Raw genomic sequence first — 19222 nt, 5'->3', positions numbered from 1 at the left:
TAGAAATATCTTTTATTTTTATTTCCAGACCTCTAATTGGTGAACCACATAGACTGGGTTCAGTTTAGGGACAAAGATAAAGAAAATTATATCAATGTCCACCTTTAAAATAACAACAGAGAGAGGTCTACCTTGAAATCTGATTGTTTTTACTATTTGGTTTAAACATAGAACAATGAAACATGACATTCCACAAATTTACATCATTAATCTGATAAATAATGCAAAATAACGTTTACTGCATCTTCAGGAGAACCATATTTTAAATTCCATAGTTATAAAATCAGCAGGGTTAGTCATGTCTCACTGGCCAAAAGGAAGTCTGCTAGCTGAGCATTACTGGGTGAAAGGGTGAGAGCTGAGGGCAAGTAAACCAGGGAACACTGACAGGGGGGAAAACTGAGGAATGATTTTAGAACTAAATTGTATCCGCTTTGGCTACATCAGGGGAAGTGATTTGGACGAAGTGTGCAGCTGGCTAAGATAGAAAACCCCCTTTTTTTAAAGTTTTGATCTGGTGGCAATAAACTGAATGGTCTCAGCGTCTATCACTAGTCATAAGAGAGATCATCTGTTTAATTATCAATGACCTGGAATCCATTTTCAGCGTACGTTTACGGGCAGGGGACAGCACGAGATGAGATCCCACCTCTGGACTTTGTTGTAAGTGAGAGTTACACATTCAAAGGGGTCACGTTCCGAGACAAAAACGTCTCTAATCAAAAGCTGACAAAGAGCAGCGTGCTAACACTCACAAGGTTTTAGAGATTAACACTATCATTCAAGTACACCGTGAGGGAATAGCCGAGGCTGATTTATGAACAAAGACTCATCAAATATTGAACGACGTTGAGTCTGCACAAAGCAAGATAAGGAACTAGAGGGACAGGCTGAGAGTAGACAGGAGCCAGCTAATTGGGATGTAAAAGTGAAAGGGGAATACACAAGAGAGAAAGACAGAGAGGGTTGTAGTTTGCATAAAGCAGAGTAATCAGATTGAGAGTAATAAAAGAAGAGTGGGAAGATAACCGTGGCTGGAAGAGGGGTGAGAGTGAGAGAATAAAACAGTAACATGAAAGGATGAATACAGTTTTGAATTAATATTATATCTATGTCGACTCAAATCCCACCGCCTGAAACACTATCTTTAGCCATCATGGCTGTCGTCTTTGCCTTTCAGCCTCATTCAGCTCCTACGCTCTCCAAAAACAACAGCACAGTCTTTGTTCCTTTTGCCAGCTTTGGCTTTCCTGTGTCTCAGCTGGCCATCAACTAATTTTGACTTTTCTTCCTCCTGGCAGAAGAGCGGCGGAATAGGGTAATGAATTTCACCCTCTTGGCAATGCAGCCTTTTTGCAGAAAACTCCTGCAAGCCAATCGCTTGAACTGTTTGTCAGTATGTCTTCTTTGTCCTGATAGACATTTCATTTACATCTTAAAGTCAGAGGACTATTGTCAAGACATCCTTTAAGTATGTGTTGCAGAATTAATACCGGATTTGTCCGGATTGACTACTGAAGCCTAATTATAGGTTCAGATGTATGTTGGATAGCATGTCATCATTGTCTTTTAATGATCAGTATGACGGTTTTTGTGGGTTCCTGACCATTGTTTTGCAGGATAATTCTGGTTTGAATCTGTACCTGTTGTATTTTGACACAAATGTTTACATGTAGCATTTTAGTGCAGATTCCTGAAAATTTCAAAGCTCAGTGTGGTGGAGATCACCATCTTAACAGCCGTGCCTGCTAATCAAAAAGTAGACAAAAAGGTAGAGTGTGTGTGTGTGTTGAGCAGAGGTGAGTGAGAGCACCTGTCACACAAAGCTTCCATATCTTTCACTGTGCATAATAATAAGACGTAATGAAATTTAAATTTGAATTAAATTCAACCCCTGGACAGTTGTCAAGAATGGGGACAGTAGCCATAAAGACCGAAATCTTTTTTTTGCGGCGGGCGGTGAACATATTTATTTCTGCTATAAAGTTAGGCCTTTAAAAATGCAGGTCTATGGAGATTGACTCACTTTTGAATCCCGTCTCTAGTGTAAATTGGATTAACTGAAGTTTTTGGCACTTCCGCATTGGCTTCCTTTTTCAGCCCCAAAGTACAATTCAATAATGCGATATAATTGCTTCTTTTCCTTCTCCCCTGAGCACCAAACTTAAAAATTTCAACAGGGGTGCAATGTAAAAGTAAAACAGAAGGACTTCTGAAGATTTAAGGAGCTTGTGAGTCAATCTGCCCTTGGGAAGTCAGTCTGGCAGCTTGACTTCTAATGATTAGAAGCCAAGAAGAGGGTATTTCAGTAGATTTGGTCAGATGCGGGTCCAAAGACAGTAAGGAAATGGAGTGAAACTCAGATGAAGAATCAGGAACAGATTAATCATGATAATGAGGACAGAGATGGATGCCCTCCTTGAGCACCTGGAAAGCAAAAATGGATGGATGAAGAGGTCACTGATAACGCTCGTCTCTTTGCGTCTTCTGAGATATTCTTTATCTCGCTTTTAGTAATATTAAAAACTTTCAGAGCTTATTTTGTTACTTTTTTTCTTTGTTTGCTAAAGATTATGCATGTTTAGACTCCTCAAAAGTTTCTAGTAATACAAATGATAAACAAAACAAAAATAATAGATCAGCACAAGATATGTCTCCCTGTGCTTTGCCTTTACTAAAATATAACCTATCACCTCTGAAGAGTTTCTGTAGAGTTTCCTGTGGTAGCTGATGTTTCCTGTGGTGCTGCAGGCTTCCTTTTTTTCATTTGACCAAAGAAATTCATAAGAGCAGTCCCAGCACAATGTGCTGTGAAGACTTTATGAACAGTTCAACTCATATTGTTTCTTTTTGTCAATCTCTCTCTCTCTCTCTCATTTTCTCTCTCAGTCACTCACTCTCTCCTTATGTAGGACAGAGCATGTGTATAGATATATTTTCAGTGTATCGGTCCCCGGAAAGTAGAATTGGAGATCATCCAAGGAACAGATTGTCCCACTTTTACGTCCTGCAAAAGTGGAGCGGCCAAGTTCTGTCCTCTATATCCCTCTCTTTGACTGGGTCTCCACCCTTCAGCCTCTTTCATTCTGCCAGTGATGAGGAACTGTCAAGAACACTCGAGGCCCACTCCACTGGAGGATGGATGGAATGAGTCACCAACATGAGGGGAGAGGGCACTTAGTTTTATATGAATGGTGCAGCATAGATATTAATTCTAGGGGTGGTGCAATGATGTAAGAGTTTATGGGGGAAGGGCAAAGCTGGGCTATGATAAGTGGTACCTTACTGTATACAGCCCTCATTAAAGTTAACACCAAATAACGATATAATGGAAAAATCCTGTGATTTTCTTTAAGGTCTCTGAAACATAAAAGCTTTTAAAATTGCACATCTATGAATGATGAATTTTATATTGTTTGTATGGTTCAGTGTTCCAGGGACAAGCCTTGGCACTAATTCAGACTGTGCTTCATAAATGAGGTGAAATGCAAGTGCCTAATTGATAATCATGGCACACTTGATTAATTTTACAGGCAGATAACAGTATCAGAAAGAGATTCAACCTCTGTGCACCCAGAGATTTTCCTCAGTGGGGGGAGAAGTGTGCCTATCCAAGACAAACAGATGGCTTTTAATCAGTTCCATATCTGATGCTAATCAAACAAAAAATGATAACCCTGCTAATCAGTAATTAAGTGGATGATTTAAATAATTACCCTCCGCTCCAATTCACAATTAATATTGTGCCTCTTTGATCTGCGTTCCAGCTCCACTCTTCCCAGCGCCAACCCACCGAGCACCATCTTATTTAGCGAAAAGGGGCCACAGTTTGCTTCATAGGCTGCTCGCCTGATGTTCTAAAGTGCATGTGCATGCGCCTGCACACATACCGTATGATCTCACACACACACGCTCTCTACAGTTGAACTCTTTAAGCAGCACTCAAACACATCTGTCCTGGAAAAATGTCGTGCAGAAAGCAGCATTAAGCGCCAGACCAGTCAGCCGGAGCCTGGCTGGCGGACTCACGTAGATCAAAGTGGGCTATCTTTCCCCTCAGACTGGATATAATTGGGTCAGGTGGAGTGCGCACTGAGGGCCCCGCTTGGGCTAAACTTGGCTGGTTGGGCCGGGAGACCTCAATGCAGCACAGATTTAGTTGTGAACATCCCCTGCGCAATTTTTCAAGACTTCCCCCTTCCTGTAAAACATTGTTTGATACAGTAGCTAAAACGCATCTGTCGACCACACAACAGAAATCCCTAAATCAGGGCTTTTCACCCGTTTCTGCCTATGACCTCGTTTTCATGGGGTTTTAAAGCTGTATATAAATAGTTGCACCTAGCAGAGATATCTATCATAGTCTAAACGAAATGCAAGATTGACTGATTAAAAAGGAACGTGTCAAACTGCAAATCAAGTGACCCCCATGTGGGATATCATTAAATGATTTTGATCATTTTAATATTCCACATGTCTTATTGGAGGTTAGTATTGCTGCGAATGGGCTAAACCATGTGGGCCCATTGATAATACGCAATGTTCTTGTAGCAATGATTTGAACGACGCCACATTTCACATCCATGAAAATGCTACATGTCTGTATCAGCACTGAATGCAAACTTAGTGTACATTAGTGTATTTAGCCCCTTGTCTTCACAACCTGGTGTGTGAAATACATACAAATGTTAAATCTGTTTAATGGTTGCATGTCTAAACCAGTACCTCTTTTTTCAACCCAACTGCAACCCATGCTAACTGTTAAAAGACAAAACAAACTCTCCATTCATTCACAACACGTGACACAACAGAAAGCGCATTAAAATCTCTAATGTTTCATTTCAGAATTTCAGAAAAACAGAGAAGCCAACTATGCAGGTTGCCTTCTGTTTTACAACGACAAAAGAAGAAGGTGAAAGCGCAGATGCAAGGTCAAAACATTTCTAATAAGACAGAAGATCTATAGAATTCCTAATGTCAAAAAAAAAAAAAAAAAAAAACTTTTCAAGGGCATCTTTTTTCTTTTTATACTTGTCCCAGGGCTCCTGTCAAAACACCTCAGGCTTCAAATACGATGAAAGCAGGCCACAGACAAACTAGTCAGACACACGGAGATGAGAGCAGGTTTGAGGCTTTAGAGTGGGTTTTATGGCAGGTACAACAGCCACAAATAGACCGTCCACTAGTGACAGCTTCACTTACCTTGCACGTCCAGTGACTTAAAGGTAACACTGAGAGACAAAAGTCAACAAGAAACTAATAAATGCCGTTAGACATGGCTGACAAAATGAGGACCATGTCAATGCCTGTCAGGCCTCATTACCGTTTGTCCGGCTTCTGTGTAATGGAGTGTGATTGGTTCTACAGACTGGAAACACTTCATTATTAACTTTCACTTTATACTCCAAGGAAAAGCTTTGATAAGAAACCTTAACACTAAACGTAACACATATCCACCTGAACCAAGAGGGAAAGAGAAAGGAAGTTGAAACTTTCAGAAACTTTCAAATGCGGAGTCACCTCTGATCAAAATGGAGGTTGGACGTTAGACAGAAAATGTATATGAAGTTTTTAAGTGTAAGATTTCATAAAAGTGTGTGGTTGCCCGCGTGTATTATAGCTCTGTTACTGCATGATATATCATTTCTATTTTTATACAATAATTTACATAATTTAAACTCTTGTTTGTGCTCTGCTTTAACTGCTGACAGTAGGGCTTCCTTACAAAAGTCTCTGTAATCAGTGCCTCCAAAATCCAGCTGATGCTCTCCGAGCCATCTGTGCGAGGAGACTGTGACAGAAATTTTCAGTCATTAATTTGAAGTTGTGTTCAGATATTGTAAGGCTGAAGGCAGTTGAGTTCTTCATAATGCGTCGCAGTTTGCTGGCTCCTGTTTTCATGGCTTACGGCAATCCTCCAGATCTTTCCCCTGGGGGAAATCTCCCTGTGTATAATAATGAAAAGCCTGCAGAGTCAGGGGGAAACAGCTCCTCTCTGGTTTTCCTTCTTAATGAGCACCACAACGAGTCTCTATCAGTTCCACAAATAACAATTAGAAATTCATTAAAAGTCATTTTAGAGGATACACTTTAGTTAAACATGAACTCACTTCTCAAGGTTATTTGATGATATAGCTCAATTTTAGAATGAGGATGGTCTCGATTTTGTTTGTCCCTCAATTACAAGCTAATGGATATGTGTGTGTGTGTGTTTTTGCTTATATATTACATTTTTCATCTTTTCATGCAGCTGTATCCCGGTTTAACACTCCTGTGGGACTGATTTAAGGAACATTTTGTTGTGGGTTTTACATTTCGGCTTCAGATATAGCAGCAGCCTGCAGCTAGCAGAGCCTGGCCATATTCCTCCACAGCAGCACGCCATCACTAGAAATATCCCCTCAACATGTCTTGTCTTTTGTCCTACACTCTCTCCAAACCAAACCCTGGAGAATTACCGGACCATCTAGCATTGTCACATCTGCCTCACTGACCAGCCTGTGTATCGACTCCTTCTCCTCCTGCAGCGATTGGAGAGGACACAACAGGACCGGGCAGGAAAGAACAGCATGCACAAGATGCAGTGCAAATAGATAGGCAGCCGTGGTGGCAATGTTCTGGATCAGAGATACAGAGATATCTCCACTGACACATGAATCTGTCTGGCCCGTTCAGACTATTCCACGTCTTTCGTCTGAATTGTTTCATAATCACATTCTCTTTTGGCATTACCCACACATTACCTATAATCACTCAGTCCCTTTCTGGAACGGATAACGTCATGCGGTTCTCTTTGTTTCATTATGATCAATTGTTCTGTGTTTTGAGGAAGCCATTAATCTTGCTCTGCCCACTCTGCTCTAAATTGGCCAGTTTGTTTATTTTCTCCCTTTTCCAAATGAATTCCCCTGGGTGCAATTCTGCAATAGAAAAATATGCTTTTAAAGCCAGCACTGCTTGCTGAGCATTACGCCGTGTGGGGCAGGTCTTAAGAGGCCGTGCAAAGTCAATTATAGTGTATCTGTAGGATGAAAGTGCTCAGAGATGGAACACTCCACTGGTGCACAGTGCTGGCTAATACTGTAACACCCTTTTTTCAATGGCTGGGAATGAATTAGGCGTGCGTGTGTGGCTGCATGTGTATGCGAGTCAGTTCTCTGGGTCCTTAGAGGGTTTCCACCTTTCCACCAGCTGACACCATAAATACAGCAAGCTGGCAACGAGTTTGACAAGTCACAGCTAAAGAAGTGTGTGAAATGTGGGTGTTGATGAGCCCCCATTTGATTCTGCTCACCTTTTCGCTTCGACACCTTTTCTTTTTGAACTCGTCGAGAATAAAGCTGTAAGTGTCTGCGTGGTTTTAATGTAGGCATTACATAAATGTTGGCTTTACATAAGCATAAGTTTTTTTCCTCAAACGCCCAGACTGAAATTTAGCTTGGTAGTCTCACATATTTCTGTCCTGGTTGATTTGGTGACACCTGGAGTTACTGGTGGTAACAGTAAATGTGGATTAATACTACAGTATTCTGGGGGCATAAAAACAAACTTTTGTCATTTTAATGCAGATGTTACGCAATGATTGCCCTCTTACCATCATTCAGCTGGAAACAACATGGATGTGTGAACAGCGGGACACAGACAGGAACTGGTTTCCACCTGCAGCTCTTCATCTAACAGCTCACCGTGGCTACACTCTCTTGTTACAATACAATATTTCAAACTGATTTGCTGTCAGAAAAACCTTTAGCAGGCTAGTCAGTGAAATTGTGATTTCTTTTTTTTATGTCTGGAGGAGCACACCACTATATTTAACATATGTAGCTTCAGTACATGTTAAAGTATGGACATTTGAAGCATGATTACAGAGCTCTCACCAGGACACTCGGGTTTATGCTTTTACAGTTAAATCACTCAAAGCAAAGTATGTCTGTGTATCACCCCGAGCAACCAGGAAACAGTTTCTGTTGCTCAGTTTTATGAAATGTAATTTGTCAATGCGGTGGAAATTAACAAAATGCACCAAAATAAACAGAATGAAGATGCAATAAAGACTCTTTTTTTGTTTCATTATAATAATTTAAACTAATCTGCTGTTAAAAATTAAAATAAAACATGCCATAAATGACTATTGTTTTGCAGACACATTTGCTATGCATGATAGCATTAGCTATTACTACATTTAACATCCATATCTTGATCTGTCTCTAGTGAGAGAGATTAAATCAGTGGTTAATGGGCGTAGTCACCACGGTGTGACCTCATTCGACAAAGTGACATAACAGACATTTATTTCGATAAAAATCATCAAGACTTCCACTTTAAGATATCTACATCAGTTATTCCTCTTGTGTCACGGTCTTACAACAGGTCATAACCTACTTTGTAAGTATGAGAAAACAGTTGTAAAGCTATGATTCACAATGAGCATGGAGCAGATTCTTAACTGGTCGCAAGGGATGTAATTACAGCGATTCAGCACGAAACGCTCATTTAGAGAAGTTAACTTCTCCAGCATCACTGTCCACTGCGTCCAGCAGGAAACGTTTGAGCACCACGTCTCTCTGGAAAAGAACTTCCGTGATTTACGTTAACAACAAGCAAACTAATCTACAGACGCTGCACGTCGTATCTAATGCAGAGCCTGACCTCACACATGCATCATGACATGTAGATTTACTTTGAAGGCTCTGTGATCTTTGTGGTTTTTTGTTTTTTTTTCTGTCCCACTTTGCTCGTCCTCCCCACCTACATAAAACATGTGAATCAGACCTCAGAGGATGTGCAACCCCTTCTTTCTCTGCCACACTTTCAGCAGCACCCATGTATTTTTGTAAAGCGCTGTGACTTTCACCTTGCTGCTAATGTCTTATTTTTTTTGTTTGCCCAGTACTTCCTATTGCTCTCTCTTTTATATTAAGTTCAGAGTTAACACATGTTTTCTACCACTGTCAATATGTTTTACTGCTATTTTGCCATACAAACACTTTATATTGATTGAGAGATACAAACAGCACGTGATCTTACTGGAGTTACTTAAAACCAAAAAAAAGAGTAAATACCTTTCAGTGTGTAGTTCAGGTCGTGTTGCTCCCTGTTGTATCCGCAGTGACCTCCTTGGTAAACCACAAAGAGAGTAAAAAGGAATCTGGATTGTTTTTGAAATAAAATAAAAATGAGAGCAGGATCCAGCAGATAAAATTAGTAAAATAAGAAAGAGTAAGTCGCTTTTCCTTTCAAAATCACATTTTTACGCCTTCTAATGCTTAAATATGCATCGTGTGAGCCAGCAGGAGCCACTGTATTGTGCAGCCTCTCTTTCTCTTTTCCATTCACACACTTTCACCTACTCTGCCCTGGTATAGCTGCTCCCTTTCTTCCCCTCTCTCTCTCTCCCTCTCTCTCTATTGCACATACGTTCATGCACTCTCTCTCCAGTGTGGCACACTCTCTCTCTGTCTCACTTCAGCTGCTAGATTGATCTCTCTCCTTCGTTCTCCTTCTTCTCTGTGTACTGAAGCCTTACCATCTTATCTGTCAGTTGCTCTCTTGCCTTTTTTTTTTGTTTTGCATCCAAGTGCTCCTCCATTCAATTATCTCCAATTTCCTTCATTAGACTCTCTCCACTCTGTCTTTTTGTCTTTCACCGTTTCAACACGCCTCAACCTCGCCACAGTCTCTCGCTTATTACTTCATCCGCTGCATCAATTAAATGCACCCGCACTCGTCCAGCGATAGGATTCCCACCTCTTTATCTGGCACTGATTCACACATACTGAGAATGGATTTGGACCCTTCACAGCCACACTTGTCTTCTTGCTGCAAGGAGGTCAAAGTAAAATGAACCAAAACTGCTTCTTTCCAGTGATCCATTTGTGCGGTAGAAGTATTGCAGCTGTATGCGGGGTGTTAACCAAGTTCTCAAGTAGTCCTGGCTACTCTGGATAATCCACACATTGTTTGGTAAATAAATAAATAAACTGACTCTTAAGCAAGACCCTGAATAACCTGATGAGAGCGCTATAATCACGCTTCAGAACTGCTGGTTGTAACACAGTTGCTGCTATGTTTTAAGTCATCAGTTCATGATCAGGCTTGCTCTGGGGGTTTCAGGGCGGGTTTTGTAAAGCGTCTTGAGACGATTTGTTATTGACGCTATATAAATAAAATTGAATTGAACTGAATCACTATGACTGGCACCGAGCTCTGCTTTACATAAAACTGTAAAATATGCACTCACTTGTTCGATCATTAGGTACACTAGGGAAAACAAATGGATCCTAACATGACAGTCCTGCACTAAAACCTCCTTCATGACTGCTGTAATGTTCAGTTTCTGTTAGAACATGTTCAGAAAGTTGGTCATTAAACTGCATGATTTTGAAGGATGTAGTCTGTGGTGCTGTTAAAATGTATTAAATTAAACACAATGGTGTTTCTGTTATTTTGCGCAGTGACTACAATGGTCACTTGTCAAAATAATAGAAACGTGTCAGAAACAACACAACACAGCTGAATAACAGTTGAATGAACAGCTCTCTAAGTTAGTTGAAACGAATGCTGAATACCATAACCTTCATGAAGATAAGATGTAATGCCGGACTGTAATATCAGAATGCACTTGTGTTGCTATTGAACTGGAGAGTGAGTGTATAACTGCAACTGAAGTAGACTGTTTTTATCACCTTTTTAAAACTTCAGACCAAGCAACCTGACCTTTGTGTAATGATGTGTCATTGAAGTTCACACATTACCGCGCCTTTCAGTACTTACTTGTTAGAAGCTAACAAGGAAGTTGAATATCTTAATGCGAATAACAGCACCACTGTCAAACTCCAACTCTGTCATGGAGTTTTAATTCGTGGTTCAAGAAGGTCCTGTCACAAAGGTTGCAGGGTGGAGGTTTCAACATAACTGCGTCGTTATGTAAAGCTTTGGGTTTATGCATGACACATGCTGCTGTCCCAACAAGTTATGACACTTGCTGTAGTGACAGGTTGTGAGCAGATTAAAGTTAAAACATCAACACTGTAATCCGTTCAGTAAAGGCAAAATGCCACAACATTTTTTTAAAAACTCAGCAGTAAAAGTTGCAAGAACAAAAATAATTTATATATAATACATATATTTAGTGCTCCAATGTTGGATATGTGTGACTATAACAAGTCCATATGAGATTTCAGTGAACAGCATTCATGCAGTTAGAGTGTCTGAGTGAAATAAGTGTCCTCACGCTTGCTTTATGGTTGCTTTTAGGACCCATCAAAGAGAAGGATGGAGGAAGGAAAGCTCGGCTAAAACACATTATAGTGCACAATAGCACACTCTGCTAAGAGGAGATGAGGATGAATGCTGCCATATCAAGCCTCTTAAGGACGATATGACACCTGCATGGCAATCCCTAATAAGAGCTCGTGTAGGTGCTTTCCTTTAATGGTGCGCCTCTCCATGGTCCATATTCATCATGCTTTCATCCTCTCTAGGTGCTTTGACTGCCTTTGCAGCCCAGTGTCCTTTTTCTGAGAAACCAGCTTTCTCCCTGCTTTCTGTATTAACCCCTCTTACGCCAAACACAAGGAGAGAAAAGTGGGTCACGGGCAGATGGAGTGTACAGTAGAAAGATTATGCTGGCTAGGGCCTTTTTTTTGTTTTGTTTTAGTGAGAGCAGCGTCTTTGCTTTAGGTGAGTCAGAAACAGAGAGAAAACCAAGGCAGATGAAGCATAGGGCAGAAGGAGAGAGACTTCGTATTGATTTAGGAATTTGAAGCTGGGGAGCATGAAGAAAGTAAATCATCGGTTTAAACAGAGTGATGCCTGTCGGTTTGGGTGCTTTAAAAAAACTACTTATCAGTGCTGTACACTGATTTAAAAATTCACAGAGCGAAATGCAAGTTTTCCACCTTGAAATTAAAGGTTTTATATGATGTACAGTCAAACATTTGCTTACTGTAAAGGTACAGTTAATCACAGGCAGGCTCCAACCCACCATAAGGCCTCATTCCTGGGTTATTTTCTCAAGGATAACCAATGCAGTGCTGGACTCTGGTGGCCATTTCATGTAACTGTTCATGTAACACTATTTTAAAACATGAGCAATGAAACCCGTTCAAATAATACTGTGGAGGAACAGAGCAAATGAATACGGACGCTTCATTTAGAAAAGATGTCGTGAAGAATTGCTGAGTACAGTGAGTCTAAAATCTCCTTGGCATGAAAATGAAACTGTCTTGTTTGAATTCTTAGAAAAAGAAAAAAAAAAACCATATTGGTTTTGTCACAGCCAGCTTTAAGACAGCTGATTCCAGCAGTGTAACAGTTCTTCTTTCACACAACATAGAAGAAAAAAAAAAAAAGCAGAAAAAGCAGAAGTTGCTGACCAGGCTTCAGTTAGCTTTCTGTTTTTGTCTTTATCTTTAGAAAACAGCAGCATCTACACCTAAAGCCTGCAGTGTCCTCAGGGGACCTTCAAATTAAACAACTGATTACAAAGCCATATGTAACAATTTGCGAGCAACACGCAGATGATGCCCTGTTAAGCTCTTATATGATGTACCAACACGATCACAACATCACGTCTTATCTTAACAGTGGTCACCACGTGTAAATTCAATCAACATTATGTTGTTGTTTTTTTCTCTTTTGGCCTTGCAGCCTCATTGTCTGGTTGACACCCTGAAATGAGAGCGGCCAACAAAAACATTTTTGCTGGTTTCTGCTTCCGTTCTTGAAACCAGTTGATCTGGTGAGTCATTGCAGCAATGCGTCCACAACTTCTCAGAAACCTTATTTACATGGTAGCCAAAGGGAAGCAACATTTTATTGCACCATTATAACCACTGGTGACCTGCCGTTAGAAAAGGCCAGGAACTTACTTAGAAACGACTGGTTTCTCTAAATGACTTGTTTCTGTTAAAGACAAATGCAAGTGATAATGTTACCAACATGATCAAAAGGAACAGTGGACTCCTACAGATTCTTCTTAAATTTACGCTGCTATATTTTTTGCAGCCCTTGGCAAAGTTAGATCTCTGTGAGGCTAGATAGTAGTTTGTAAAAAGATTTGGCTTCACCTTTACCTCTGAAGGACCTGCTTCATGCTTCAAGAAGCAAAAGAGACAGACAATCTGTCTAATTCTTTTGCTTCAATACTTGTCCTGTGTAAACCCTGCAGTGTCCTCCCTTCCTACTACCCTCCTTCAGTGAGAGATTGACCCGTTGTGCTCCATGCAAAACTGCCTCACTTTTAGTCTTTTGTTTTCTGTCTTTGCGTGGGTGGTTTGCTTTATCCATTATTAGTCTCTCTCTCTATATATATATATATATGTGTGTGTGTATATATATATATATGTGTGTGTGTGTGTACATACCAGAGAGATAGATAAAAGATGGGAAGTATACTTAGATGGTTAAACTTGCACATCAGCTACATTATGTTTTCTCTCGCAACACTTTGTGGTTGCCCCCACCCCCCTCCACCCCCACCCCCCACACACAACTTCCCCAAGAGGACTAAATAATTGAAACTGCCAGTTTGTGTCTGGTCACTCCTTTGTGTCTTAGTCAGCGAGTTGTTTCTCTTGTCGGTGTTACTTTGCGAGATGAAGGGTGGACTACCTCCGCTCCTCTTGGCAGGTAATAAGGACTAAGTGAGTCAGGTGTTAGGTTTACTGGGTGGTTGCAGGATTAGACCTATATGGTTTTCATTTTCATCATTGTTGTTATCACGGTTATGTTTTGCTTTCGAGACAGAATGTCAGATTTTAGTTTGCTTTTACATAAATGTTTTCATACCATTTAACAGCACAGTTTCTGTGTATTAAGCCAGATCTTTTCTTTTTTTTTTTTTTTAACTGGGTTTCTAACATTATGTTATAATTATTACACTGTACTGTTGAACCGTTTAATATGTAGACAATTACACATGCACATAGATGCATGATAAAAAGAGAAGTTTGTTTTTGATTTATTTTTCTATTAAACAGATATTTGATTAGTTTAAATCATCTCATTTAAATGCATAAATAATAAACAAAAAGTCTCGGCCAAAATACAACACTAACAAACAAGACAAACAAATATATATATCGATACATAGATATTTTCTATTATTTTTTTTTTTCAGTATTTGCTTATTTGGGATTTTTTTTTTAAATAAAAGAATATATTTTACCCTTTTATTTTTTATTTCTTTATTTGCATTTTTACAATTATGAAATTGCTGCAGCTGGGTGGCCAGTGGGTCACCACAACTATATTTCACCATTTATACATTTAAAAATAAATAAAAATAATTATGGGCAGCACAATGGTATGGTTAGCACTGACGCAGCACAGCAAGAAATTTCTGGGTTTGATTCTGTGTGGCCTTTCTGTGTGGAGTTTACATGTTCTCCCTGTGTCTGCGTGGGTTTACTCCAGCTTCCTCCCACTGTCCAAAACATGCTGTGATACAGGTTCTGTGATATCTGTGATAGACTGGCAACCTGTCCAGGGTGTAATGCCCAATGACAGCTGGCATAGGCTCCAGCACCTCCGTGACCCTCCAGAGGACAAGCGGTTACAGAAGATGAATAAATGAAAAATTAATTACTGTGATGATAACTTATTACAATAAAATACAATAATACAATTGTCCTACCACTGTGACAGTGCACAACTAATTGCACCTAATACTCTTACTCACTTATTTTATTTGTTTATGCTTAAAGTTTATTTCATTTATTTTAGTCTAGTTTATTCTAGCACAGCATTTATAAATAATTTTGTTCAAAATTCAAGAGGCTTATTCTCTTCAACACGGGAAAGGTTACACTGAGCAATGAAATTCTTACTTTACGAGACTAAAAACTAAAATAAACAACTGTTCATATTTAATCATTTTTCTAATGGTAGCAAATTCAGTGTTAAACTGATAGCAGCATAAAATATGGTATGATATTTTTCCATCGCATGCACAAATGTGAATTAATAATCAATTTATTGTAAAAATGGAAATAAAAGCAATGGAAAAAAATCCGATTTTGTGAATCACCATTTTGAATTTGGACTTCATATCTGCTAAATGGCAGGAACTAATGCCAAATGTGTTTTATTTTCTCATGAAAGTTGAATTAAAGAATAACCAATAACTTTAAATTTGGTTACAGTGTTCACAGTCCTGGTAAGGTGTCAGCCACAAGGTAATCAGTATTCACTTATTCTTTCTCCGATCACATGTTAGCACGAATAACCATGCACAACATATTTTTGTTTAATTTCAGAGCAATGGGGTGGGGGGGCAGTTGTCCAACTCAAATTGTTCTTCTGTTTCTCTGCCTTTTTAGTAAAATTATCAACCACATTAAACCAGATCTTCACCGGAGACTTGGTTTGTATGAGGTGTGACAACGCTACAAATGAGAACACAGTGCAATGGTACTTAAACAACACGAAACTAGGACACACAGGAAAACAGTTGAAGATACCAGTTGCCAGCTCCAGTGATTCGGGCACTTACCAATGTGAGAGCAATGGACAAAAGAGTAAAGCTTTCACCATGGATGTCTCCGGTAAATGAACCACATGAACAATCGTATTTCTGTTGAAAAAATCTAAGATCTAAAGTCTTGTAATATATTTATCTACTTTTCAGATTTCACTCCCGGTGCCTCACTCACCATCCATTCAGGCCAGCCAGTGATGCCGAGAGATAGTTCAGTTAACCTGATGATTAATAACGACGATGGTGTGAAAGGATGGTTGTGCTGGTCTTACAAGGGAAACAAGATGTACAGCATTATCTTGAAGAAGGTGCAGGAGGGCAGTCAGAGTCATGTCTTTGAAACAAGACTGAAACACCCTGAGACCATTATCTGGTGCAGTAGTAAAACTAAAGATGTGAGAAGTAACCAAATCACTCTTCGGACCTCAGGTATGCATTTAATGAGCTGCTGTAAATCCTAATAACATTTTTCTTAGTGTTTCATATTTACAGTTTTGACATATTCAGTGCTTTATATTTGACAGCAGATCTCACTGAGTAAACACTTGACAGTGAAAATGTATTTAATCGTCACTTGAAATTAATCCCTTAAACTGATATTAACATGACATTAACATTAACATTTACTGACTGATTTACAACTTACAATAGTCAGTACTGTACTGTACACCATCCTCAGAGTTCATTCTTTTAAATTACAAGGGCTAAACTAATCAGACCAACATTTTCTTTCAGATAAGGATGTGCTTCTGGAAATGTATCCCTACCCTGCTGTAGCTGGAGAGAGTCTGACTCTGAGGTGCATGGTCTGGGGCACAGATCAAATTAGCCATACTGTTTTCTACATGAATGATGTGGTCATTGTGAAAGGTGACAAATCAACCTATAAAATCCCTGACGTGACAGATTCTACAAAGGGAAACTATAAGTGTAATGCCGTCTACACACACATTGCCCGCACTAGTGGGCCCCCAAGGAGTGAGACTTCAGACAGTCAAGAAGTGTTTGTTACAGGTATTCACCAAACTTCTTACTGCATTTGAGTGTTCGTATATTGTTTATTGATTTATTGTTTTCTTTAATAGAAGTCTTTAAAAATCTGTCTTCTCATTTTTCCTTTTCAGGGCATCCCATCACAGCGGTGCTCCGCGATGACATGACGTGCTCTTGCTCATCTTGCCCCAGCAGTGTATCTTATCGGTACTACAAGAAAACGGATCAGTCCTGGATCTATTACGGTTTCAAGACGCCAGGAGAAAGGGGTACTTATCGGTGTAGAGCTGTGTGGAACAATATGAGGTCTTATCCCAGTGCTTCTGTTGGTAAGTTTCTGCTGACAAATGTCATCATTCTGAGAGCCACTGTATTATTACTGTTGTGACTGGAAGGAGTTTACAAAGTATTAAAAAAAAAAACAGCTGAGATGTGGAGTTTTTTGAAGTAGGCATGTACTGGTCAGGATGGCTCTGAGAAATGATATGGCTTTGGATCTTCACTGTACTAGGAATGAAAAGTCAGGTTGTCTGTGAGCTCTTGAACTTTATGGAAGTACAATATTAAAAATTGTCACAGCGCCTCTTTAAATGACACGTTCTCACATTTTGTCGGAAGGAACTCTCCAAAGGTTGTCGCGTACTTATTATCCTGGTGTAGCCACACTCAATTTATATCAGAATACCAGTCTGGTAACACACCATTGGGATTTCATCACGGGGTGTGTTTCAACAGATAAGAAATATCTCTTCATGCAATTCCAATAGTCCTACAACCAATCAAGGCAATTTAGTTGTAAACTAATTCAACTCCACAGTGCTCTGTATGACTATTTAACTGTTATTCTTCTGTCCATCATCACTTAAAGTCTGCTCAAATAATTTGATTGGCCCTGCAGATGTTTGCCAGAGCAAAATAAGTTCCCAACAGAGAGGTTCTAGACCAACTTTAAAATTCATCTAGCTTCCAGCGCCCCCCCCCCCCCCCCCCAAACACAAATTCAGTTTGGCTGCAGATTACTGAGCCCATTTGTCAAGTTATCACATGGTGTCAGTCACAGATTGTTCATACATTATTTATTGTGTATCTCTGATTCAGAATTTAACGGATCCGGATCTAACATAATGACTATCATTGGTGTGGTCATACTGGTGGCTCTAATTCTGGCCGTAGTAGTTGTTGTGCTTTGGTATATCCGCCAAAAGAGGGATAGAGAAACCTCAGGTGAGTTACTGCTACTCGTTTTAGACTTTTTGAATGTGTGCTGAAGGCCACTGCTTACATGCTGCATTGTATGTCACCCTCTTGTAGGAGCAATTTATGAAGATGTGGCACTGAAAGCACGAGACAAGGATGAGGACAAATACCAGGAGCTGAAAGGGGGACGTGGGAGGGAGGCTGAATACGACACCCTCAATCCTGAAGCAGCGGGCAGGGAGAGGAAAGAAGGTGAATATGAACCACTGAAGAAAGATGAAACGAAAGAAGGGGTATACCACACCCTGGGGATGGAGGGGGCAGCAGGAGGAGACGGGGGATACGAAGCATTGAAGAAAGGGGAAACGACAGAAGGGGTATACCATACTCTGGGGAAGGAGGGGGCAGAAGGAGGAGACGGGGGGTACGAAGCACTGAAGAAAGGGGAAACGAAAGCAGAGGTATACCATACTCTGAGAAAGGAGGGGGCAGAAGGAGGAGACGGGGGGTACGAAGCACTGAAGAAAGCGGGAACGAAAGACGAGGTATACCATACTCTGGGAAAGGAGGGGGCAGAAGGAGGAAAAGAAGACGTAGGGAAGAAGGACAAAGAATCTGAGGTAGTGGAGGAAAGAAAGGAAGAGATATAGCTGGTCTAAGTCATTTTAATCTCATGCTAAGGAAATATACAATTTTCTGCATGAAATCCAGTGGTGTTTGGTAAAAGCTCAGTAACTTAAAGGGGTTTCTTGGGCATGGATCCCTGAATAAATAACAACATTTGTGGGACCCTGAGATTTTACATTGATTGTGTGACTGGCAGGGAGACATGTTTAGCATTGATATTATTCATAATCATCATACATAATACTTTTCCTACATTTACATCCATTTTAAGCAGGAAGGCCAACAAGTGGTCCTGTATTTTAGTCAGTCATTCTGCTCAGATGCTTTGAGGAAATCTTTCCACGGCTAAATGCTCATTGTACATATACTCCCAATAATGTGAGTGTTTGTGTTTTCCTTATTATACATGTCAGTTTATTCTGTCATTTTCTTTCATTTGTATACATACTTACACAAGTATTTGTACTGTACACTTTACAATAGCCATTATATTCCCCACTGTGTTATAAATAAAGGAGTATCTTATCTTATCTTAATGATATCGGCTTGTAGACATGTTTTTAATTTTCCTTTACAAATGCAACATGATAAAAGGTGTAGTCCTGGCTTTTTTTTTTATTTATTTATTTTTTTACTTAAATGAGTGGCAATGACTATTTGGCAGCTTTATTTTCAACCAGTTGATATTTGAGGATTGTTACATACTCGCATAACAGTCGTAAAGCCAACGGGTAAATAAGAGTGGACTTTCTTTGACTATGTTTCGGATGACATATTGTTCCAGTGAATACCATTGAAAGTGTGGAATGTATCTTTGGCAAACATCAACGACAATATTCTCTCATTGTAAAACCTTCTCTAACACAAAGTTCATAAACATATCAGTATCATGCAAATCCATTTTTTGTAAGCAATGTTTGCAAA

General features: G+C 39.7%; 1 protein-coding gene across 1 annotated transcript; it reads left to right on the top strand.

The window, feature by feature from the left end:
• Positions 1-13560: 13560 nt before the first annotated feature.
• On the top strand, positions 13561-18321 carry LOC311504298 (uncharacterized protein; the record flags this gene model as incomplete). The annotated part of the gene is made up of 8 exons (XM_084567317.1): positions 13561-13632; positions 15147-15179; positions 15324-15548; positions 15632-15910; positions 16217-16495; positions 16606-16803; positions 17573-17698; positions 17786-18321. The coding sequence occupies exons 1-8, from the start codon at positions 13599-13601 to the stop codon at positions 18319-18321; spliced, it is 1710 nt and encodes a 569-aa protein (XP_084423443.1). The 5' UTR covers positions 13561-13598.
• Between the last annotated feature and the right edge of the window lie 901 nt (positions 18322-19222).

The sequence above is a fragment of the Chelon labrosus genome (assembly GCF_963514085.1).
Source record: "Chelon labrosus genome assembly, chromosome: 19".
In the NCBI taxonomy this organism is placed as follows: Eukaryota; Metazoa; Chordata; class Actinopteri; order Mugiliformes; family Mugilidae; genus Chelon; species Chelon labrosus.
Note: the sequence above shows the minus strand (reverse complement) of the source record. Positions and strands in the feature narration are given on the sequence as shown.